At 43.1% G+C, this 9608-nt stretch overlaps 1 protein-coding gene across 1 annotated transcript; it reads left to right on the top strand.

The window, feature by feature from the left end:
- Positions 1-1041: 1041 nt before the first annotated feature.
- LOC107402387 (large ribosomal subunit protein eL39-like) lies at positions 1042-1247 on the top strand. The gene has a single exon (XM_016004894.3). It carries the CDS (start codon positions 1043-1045, stop codon positions 1196-1198), a length of 156 nt encoding a protein of 51 aa, XP_015860380.1. The 5' UTR covers position 1042; the 3' UTR covers positions 1199-1247.
- Positions 1248-9608: the final 8361 nt, after the last annotated feature.

Genomic DNA, 9608 nt, shown 5'->3' with positions numbered 1-9608 from the left:
AATGGGGGAGAATGCCTGTATGTTAGGACACTCTGTGGAGGTCAGAAGACAAGCCCATCCTTTTTTCCACCTTGCTTTTGAGGCAGGGTCTCTCTCCTCCTGTGTCTGTTGTGATGCATACAGCTTAGTTGTCTCTAGACCCTCTATCTGACTCCCCTGCCCCTCCCTCCCATCTCACTGTAGGAATGATGTGGTTGTAGATGAGTACTCACTCATCTGGCTTTACCTGGATTCCAAGGATTGCACACAGGCCAGCAGACTCACACAATAAAGACTTCTGCCTGCTGAGCCATCTCCTCAGCCCTGAAAGTCCTTTTTTTTATTTTATTTTATTTTATTTTATTTTATTATTATTTTTTTTAACAAATAGTATCAGGACAACTTATCTATATACCAAAAATAATAAATAAATATACTAAGAAATAGCCTCATACCAATCTTTAAATGTAGACAGTTCCCTTCTCATTGTGTACAGCAATGAGCTAAAAAAAAAAAAAATCACAGATCTAAAGTAAATAATCAGTATAACAAATCACCTAAAAAATTAGGAAAATTAGTTTTGATCAAATATATCTTAGATATGACAAAAGAGAGAGAGAGAGAGAGAGAGAGAGAGAGAGAGAGAGAGAGAGATATCCAGCAGATGTGATGATTCACAGCTATAATCCCAGCACTTACGTGGCTGACGCAGAAGGATTGTCACAAATTTCAGGCCAGCCTTGGCTACACAGCAAGACACTGTCTCAAAAAACTTAAAAAGATCTTCAGGAAGAAATGAAATATTAATCCCAAGCTGAAAGAAAACATTGGCACATCTTGTATCCGTTAATGGACTGTTATGTAGAACGTGGATTGAGTCTTAAAGTTGGGTGTGGCAGTTCATGCCTGTAATCCCAGCACTAGAAAGGCCAGATCAGAAGGATTTCTGTAGGTTCATGGCCAGCCTGGTTTGCATAATAAAACCCTGACTTAAAAAGGGAGAAAGCGCCTGCTCTTCTTCCCTCCTCCATCGTGCGGTGGACTCCTGACTTGGCTTCTCACCATGTCTTCTCACAAGACTTTCGGAATCAAGCGATTCCTGGCCAAGAAACAAGAGCAAAATCGTCTTATTCCTCAGTGGATTCAGATGAAAACTGGTAACAAAATAAGGTACAACTCCAAGAGAAGACACTGGAAGAGAACAAAGCTGGGTCTGTAAGGATTCACACAATGGCAAGACAGTTTATGATGAATTGTGGGTCATCAAGCAATCCTACCACGTGGAGTTCAACATTTTAACCTGAAGACTTGGTCGCGTTTTAAGTTGGGGGAGTAGTTTGTCCAGTAATAAAATGTAGAACCTTCAGAGAGAGAGAGAGAGAGAGAGAGAGAGAGAGAGAGAGAGAGAGAGAGAGAGAGAGAGAGAGAAAGCACCGGGCAGCAGTGGAGTATGCCTTTAATCCTAGCATTTGGGATCTCTGTGAGTTTGAGTCCAGCCTGGTCTACAGAGTGAGATTCAGGACAGGAACCAAAACTACACAGAGAAACCCTGTGGGGTGGGGGGGAACAGAAGAGAAATGAACTGCTACAGCTCAACAGTAAAGCAAGGAGGATGAGGTGTAGTTCAGTGGTAGGGTGTAGGTTTAGCATGCTCAAAGCCATGAGTTCAATACTCAGCTTGTGCATGACATTGCTCTCTCTCCAAATGACCCAATTTAAAAGTAGGTAAAAGGGCAAATAGCTATATAACCAAGGAAAATTAAATATACACTTACCTAGTAACCCAACAATCTCATGCCTAGTTATCAGCCCCAGAGGAATGAAAACATGTGTTTCTACAAATACTTGATTCCCACAATCAAGAAACATTATTCATAATGACCTAAAGTTGGTAACAACCCAAAAGATAATGAACAGGAATAAGCCAGGCTTTTTTGGTGGTGCATACTTGTAATCTCAGCTTTAAGGATGGAAGCAGTTCAAGGCTGGCCTTGTCCTGTAGTGGTCTGAGGTCAGCTACATGTGGCCTGTCTCAAACAGGGCTTTAAATTATACATATTGTGTGTGGGTGTGGTAGTAGAAGGAGGAGGAGGAGGCGTGTGTGGGCACTCATGTCATGGCACACATGTGGAGGTCAGAGGACAACTTGCAGGAGTCAGTTTTCTCCTTCCTTATGTGGGTCCCAGAAATCAAACTCAGGTTGTCAGGCCTGGTGGCAGGTACTTGTCGCCTAATGAGTCATCTTGCAGTGCCCCGCCTTCTTTTCAGATTTATCTCATTTTATGTGCAGAGTGTTCTGCCAGTGTGTCCGTCTGTGCACCATGTGTGTGTCCAATGCCCAGAGAAGTCAGAAGAGGGTGTTGGATCCTCTGGATCAATGGAACTGGAGCTGGAGATGCTTGTGAGCCACAATGTGAGTGCAGGGAATCAAACCCTGGTCCTCCGCAATAACAGTCAGTGCTCTTAACCACTGAATCATCTTTCTGGTCCTTGCCCCTTTTTACTAAAGAGAAAAAAAAACAAGCTTATTTAGCACATTGCAAAGAACTCAGCAGAAATGGTGATGATAGAGAAAACCCTAGTTTTAAAGTGTCCGAAATATTTTAGTGTCAAGGAAAACATAAATTATAGGAATGACAGTAAATACATTTCTTTTGTGGTGGTGGTGGTGATCTTATTTTGTAGCCCAGGCTGAGTTGAAACTCATTATATAGTTCGGGCTGACCTCAAGGTCAGAGCAATTGCTCAAGTTCTTGCCACTGTCCCCCAAGTGCTGGGATGCAAGTTTGAAGCAAGCCTGGTCTATGCAGAGAGTTTCAGAAAAGCCCAGTTGTGATGGTTTAAATAAGAATGGCCCCCACAGGCTCACACATTGGAATGCTTTGTCTCCGGGAGTGGCACTCTTCCATAGGATTAGAAGGATTAAGGGGCGTGGCTTTGTTGGAGGAAGTGTGTCACTGGGGGTGGGCTTTGAGATTTCAAAAGGCCATTGCCAGGCCCAGTCTCTCTCTTTCTGCCTCTCTGCCTAAGGATCAAGATGTCTCTCAGTCACTGCTCCAGCACTTGCTTGCATGCCGCCATGCTCCCTGGGCGCGATGATAATGGACCTCTGAAAACTGTAAGCAAGCCCCCAATTAAAAGCTTCCTTTTATGAGAGTTGCCTTGGTCACAGTGTCTCTTCACAGCAATAGAACAGTGAGTAAGACACCAGTCTATACAACAAAGCCTTGTCTCCAAAGAAGAAAAGAAAAGAAAAGTGGGGTGGGAGCTAGGAATGTAGCTTAACAGGTAGGGTAATTGCCTAACGTGCATAGAGTCCTGGGTTTGATCCCCACACTCCATAAACCAGGTGTGATGGCAAACAGCTGTAACACAAGCTCTTGGGAGCTTGAGGCAGGAGAATCAGGAGTTTCTGATCAGCCTCAACCATATAGCAAGTTTGAGGCCAGCCTGGGCTACATGCCTCTGAAGAATAGAAGAGCAAGTTGGAGGGGTAGAGAGAAAGCAAGTGTGTAATCTGGACCCCTTAAATATTACTGAGATTGTTGATTGGGAGTGCAGCCAGTGTGCTGAGTGGATCCAAACTGCACCGTGACCACTCGAAAGGCAATTTAGAAGTTTCTTATAACATAAAATCAGGGGCTGGAGAGATGGCTGAGTGGTTAAGAGCACTGGCTGCTCTTCCAGAGGACCAAGATTGATCTTCAGCACCCACATTGTGGCTCATAACCATCTGTAACTACAGTCCCAGAGGATCCAATGCTCTCTTCCGGCCTCCAAGGGTACAACATGCACATGGTACACAGAGTAAAACACCTATAATTATAAAATAATAAAAATCCAGGCAAGAATTAAAAAGTAAAATACTTTTACTATATGATCCAGAAATCTGACTCATTTACTCATAAGAAATAAAATAATTTAATTACACAAAAGTCTACATATGGATACCAGAACTGAGGAAACAAAAATTAGGAAGAAGGTAACTAAAGTTTTCAAATTCTGGAAAAATCTGAAGTCGCAAAAGGATGTGAGATGAAAATTCTCACAAGAAAATGAGGGAAATAGATCTTCACAAAGAACGAGAGCCCTAGGAGTCTGCAGTGGTGAGATGACTCCTCATCACATCTGTATTTCCCCCCAAAATGCTAGGGAAGGGAAGAAAGGTTGAATTTACAGAGCTGGGAATGTCTCCTTTTTCTGGTAACAGAGTAGAAAGATGCCCTCTCTTGTGGCTGAATGTAAAGTGTTCCTGTGTTTGACTAAAGTGTTCTTGTGGAAACTACAAGTCTTCACCTGACGTTCTTTCGTTAAGTTTTGGACCCTTTGGGAAGATGACCTGCCTAGCCAAAGTGAGTCTCAGGAGGCAGGGATGAAGGTGATATCTGCTTCTGGTTCAACTAATGCTCTCTGCTTCCTGAGGCGCCAAGAGAAAGCAGCATGGCACAGGCCCACTGCCCCAGATAAACCTTCCTCAGCCTCTGTCTTAGGTTTCTATTGCTGTGAAGAGACACCGTGACCATGGCAACTCTCATAATGAGAACATTTAGTTTGGGCTAGCTCAGATTCAGAGGTTTAGTCCATTGTCATCATGGTGGGAAGCATGGTAGCATGTAGGCAGACATGGTGCTGGAGAAGGAGCTGAGAGTTCTACATCTTGATCCTCAGGCAACAGAAAGTGAACTGTGTACCACACCGAGTGTAGCTTGAGCAAAGGAGTCCTCAAAGCCCACTCCCACAGTGACACACTTCCTCTAACAAAGCCACACCCACTCAAACAAAGCCACGCATTCTAATAGTGCCACTCCCTATAAGGACCATTTTCTTTCAGACCACTACATTCCACTCCCTGGCCTCTAAAGGCTTATAGCCGTATCATAATGCAAAAATGCATTCAATGTAACTTCAAAAGTCCCCAGAGTCTTTGACAGTCTCAAACTTATTTAAAACTCTAAAGTTTCTTCTGAGATGCATGCAATCTCCTGTAAAATCAAAATCAAAAAGCAGATCACATACTTCCAACATATTTTGTCACAGGATATACATTACCATTCCAAAAGGGAGCATAGTGAGGAAATACAGGAACAAAGCAAGTTCAAAACTAGATGGGCAAACTCCAAATTCTACATCTCCATGTCTTATGTCAAAACACTCTTCAGATCTCCAACTCTGTTCAGCTTTGTTGGCTGCAACACACTTCTTTCTCTTGGGCTGATTCCACTCCCTGTTAGTAGCTCTCCTCAGCAGGTATCTCATGGCTCTGACATCTCCAACATCTTAGGGTCTCCAAAAAATACAGGCTTCAACTTCACAGCTTCATGCAATGACTTCTTTAGGCCTCCATTCAGGGACACCCCTGACACATACCTAGCTTCAGTGACTTTCCTTAGTCTCGGAGGCAGATTCCATAACTTCCTTCTTCTATCCTTGACTCTAAAGCCAGAATCATGTGGCTAAAGCTGCCAAGTTCTGCTGGTGCTGGAACATGCCCCCTCATTCAATTACATCTTCACCAGCTTTCTGTTTTCAATGGTTTCCTGTAGGCAAAGTTTTTCTGTCCTGACTGCCTGTTTCCAAATAGCCAACATGGAGACTTAAGATTACTTATAAATGCTCAAACAATAGCTTAGGCTTGTTGCTAACTAGCTCTTACAACTAAATTAACCCATATTTCTTATCTACCCTCTGCAATATGGTGGTACCTTTTCTCAGTACAGCAAGCTCAACTCCTGCTTCCTCTGTATCTGGCTGGCAACTCCTCTGACTCTGCCCTTCCTCATCCCATCATTCTCAGTTTGGCTTTCCTGCCTAACTTTATCCTGTTCAGCTATTGGCCAGTCAGCTTGTTTATTAAACCAATCATAGCCACATATATTCCCACAGTGTACAGAAGGATTATTCCACAGCAGCTTCCTTCACTGTCTAAGCTTGGCTGTCCTGAAATTGGATCTGTAGACCAGACTGGCCTCTACCTCAGAGCTCTGCCTGCCTCTGCCTCTGGAGTGCTGGGATTGAAGATGTGAACCACCACACCTGGCTCTAAGCTTTTCTTTAATTCCTTTTCACAAGTTGGAAACTTAGCTGGGTAGGATCTTGCCCTGAAGTCACCACCCCCTTTATTAATTCTTAACCTGTTTATCTTAATCACAGGATTTAGCTCCATTCCACTTCTGGGTGCTTCTTTTCTCCTCAAATTGCTCTACATGTTGTATTTTCCTTGCTCAGATTGCTCCTTTTCTTTATAAATTTTTGTTGGAGTTAACACTAGTAAACACACAACAGAGTCTGTTTTGAGATTTCCTCTGCCAATAGAATTAATCCAAAAATCTTCAATTTAGCCTCAGGCAGACTTTTAGAATAAAGGCTGTTGCAGTTATTATTCAATTTCTGGTGTAATACAATGGATATATTTTATATATTTATAGGATTTATTTATATCTAATTCTGGCATTCTGTTGTTCCTTGGTCATATGACACCACAGTGGCTCTGCATGAGCTAACTTTTCTAAGAATGACACCTCATTCTTTTTAGCATCTTTCCGCACCATTCTTTGCCCATCAATATACGACCCTGTGTAGGACAGAGGTAACTCCAGCCAATCTAACTTTGCTGATGAATGTGCCACATAATCGACTGAGCATATAGTAGGAAGAGGCTTGTACTTTGTTCTGATGATCTTGTTCCTGATTAACTACAGGGACAGATGTTCCAAGAGTATCTCAGAGCCTCATAAAGAAGTCTCTGGCTTCTTTATGTACGCTACAACCTCCAAAGCATAAGGAAGACATTCAAGTGATAAGGATATCTCCCTGAAAGTGGGAGGATTAGTATGTTCAGGACTTTCCTGGGGAAGCTTAGAAGCAGTAGTCCCAGGAGAAGGCATAAATGATTCATAAGAAATTTCCCATCAATCCAATATCTCCAAGTTGTATAAATATTAAAAGTCTCCCAAGCATGCAACATGTAGAGATCAAAACCAAAAATGAATGGCAGTGATCATGCGGCTCAGCTTTGCTGGATCTTTGTCAAGCAGCTGTGCTGGCTTTATGACTTTTGTTGTGCCAGTCAGGCCTCTCACAGCAATACCCCAGTCCTTGGTACCAATTTCTGTCTTAGTGGGGGTTTCTGTTGCTGTGAAAAGATAGCATGACCATGGCAACTCTTATAAAGGAAAACATTTCATTGGGGCTGGCTTACAGTTTCAGAAGTTTAGTCCATTATCATCATGGTGGGAAGCATGGCAGCATGCAGGCAGACGTGGTTCTGGAGAAGGAGCTGAGAGTTCCACATCTTGATCCACAGGCAACAGGAAGTGAACTGTGTCACTGGGTGTAGCTTGAGCAAAGGAGACCTCAAGGCCCACCTTCATAGTGGCCCACACTTCCTCCATTAAGGCCACACCTACTCCAACAAAGTCACACCTATGGGGGCCATTTTCTTTCAAACCTCTTCATCCCTCACCCACATTTCTGTAAGTAACCCCAATAAAACTCATTGATTCACCAAGTTGGGCTGGGCTTTGGTGGTATCTTTTCTTTGGTCTGTCATGGGTGTCCTCTCTGGGCTGAGAAGGCATATGCTGTGTCTCCCCAGGTAAAATCTAGTCACACAGCACCTAGTACAGGTGAGGAGTCTTTCTCTACCTTTGTGTCTTGGCTGAACCTATCTTGGCTTCACAGTCACCAAGACACAAACTCATCGAGTTGGGTTACAATGGCTTCCCTGTCATAGTAGGAGATACTCTGAACAGTGAGCCAAGAGAAAGCTGCTTCTCTCAGGTATTCAGTCACCATGACAAGAAAAACAAGCGATGCATTTCCAAAGGGAGTTGCCCAGTGCAACCTAGACTGTAGTTACTAAACGAAATACAAGACCAAAACACAAAACAAAATGAATTCAAAAATTCAAAAACAAAAAGCTCTACAGGCCTTGAAGAGATGGTTCAGCAGTTAAAGTATTCGCTGCTCTTGCAGAGGACCTGGAGTCAGTTCTAAGTACCCACAAGGCAGCTCACAACCATCACTAACCAGTTCCTGGAAATCTGATGCCCTCTTCTGACTTTCAAGGGCACCAGAATTTGCGTGGTCTAAAAATATACATACAGAAACACATACAAAAAATAAAATTAAAAAAAAAAAAAAAACTTAACCAAAACCCAAACCTCCAGAGAAATACAAAGTTATAGTGTCTGGTGTCTAGCTGAAAGTTATGACAGATACAAAAAAAGTGGGAAAATATGACATGTTAATGATGAAATAAATCAACAGAGGCAGATTGGGAAAGGACAGAAATGATAGAACAGTAGACAGGGACATTAAGAAAGCATTTATAGCTGGGCGGTGGTGGCACATGCCTTTAATCTCAGCACTCAGGAGTTAGAGGCAGGTGGATCTCTGGGTTTGAGGCCAGCCTGGTCTACAGAGCAAGTTCCAGAACAGCCAGGATGACATAGAGAAACCCTGTCTCAAAAAACTAAAACAGAAAAAAAAATTAAAATTGTCCAATAAAAATGAGATAAATTGACATTTTATAACACAAATTCAGAAGCTGCCTCTGCTAAAAAGCAGGGGCCCCTTACTTGGTCCCGCAGGGTAACCACAGTGAGATAATAGCGGGCGTCTCTGCCTTGTCTCCGTCTGTCCGTCCGTCGCTTTGAGTTAGATTCCTGCTTAACTCTGTGTAGGTATGTTAACCACGTGTGTGTGTGGGGGGGTCTGCCTGAAAACTGGTGATTCCAGCTTGAGGCGCTCTACATTCGTCTAACTGCTTGAAGGTGTAAAGAAAGATAAAACTACCTAAAGCATCTTACTGTCGCCCTCGCAACCTTTCCTAAAGCCTTGAAAGTTCACTTCAAGTCATAGCCTTAGACCCACAGACCCTAAGACGACACAAACATCAGAGCCTCACAAAAGATCATCCATGACCCAATCACTTTAGGAATGGGACCAAGACAGAAGTTTTGGCTGTCTCATAAATACAATCTTCTCATGGAAACTGGATGGTCCCCTTAGGCTACAAGAACTACTTGGAGCCACCTTCCAAAACAGGAACTGAGATCCCAGTCAGCCAGACCACAGCTTGACCAAGACTGCTTCGTCATATAAACCTTTGGCCTCCTGCCTCCATTTTCTACTTAAATCTAAAGCTCATGTCAGTGTCCCAAAGATGACTGAAACATTCAGTCATGCCGACTAAAAGTCTCTTCCGCCAACATTATTTTTTTTAAAAAATTTATTTATTTATTTATTTTTGGTTTTTCAAGACAGGGTTTCTCTGTGTAGCTTTGCACCTTTCCTGGAACCTACTTTGTAGCCCAGGCTGGCCTCGAACTCACAGAGATCCGCCTGTCTCTGCCTCCCAGGTGCTGGGATTAAAGGCATGTGCCACCACTGCCAGCAACATTACTTTTGTTTGCTTTCTTGTGGCCAAACCTGACTTGTTGGAATCAGTCAGGCCACTGGCTGTGGACTTTGGTTAAATTTTCACTAAAATGATATAAAGTTCGGACATGATGTACATACCTAGAATCCCAGCACTTAAGAGGTAGAGGTAGGGGGAGCATGAGTTTGAGGCCAGATGGCACTCCACAGTGAGACCTTGTCCGAAACAAAGGAGGCCAGAAGCCAGA

The sequence above is a fragment of the Peromyscus maniculatus genome, chromosome 7 (assembly GCF_049852395.1).
Source record: "Peromyscus maniculatus bairdii isolate BWxNUB_F1_BW_parent chromosome 7, HU_Pman_BW_mat_3.1, whole genome shotgun sequence".
Classification (NCBI taxonomy): Eukaryota; Metazoa; Chordata; class Mammalia; order Rodentia; family Cricetidae; genus Peromyscus; species Peromyscus maniculatus.
Note: the sequence above shows the minus strand (reverse complement) of the source record. Positions and strands in the feature narration are given on the sequence as shown.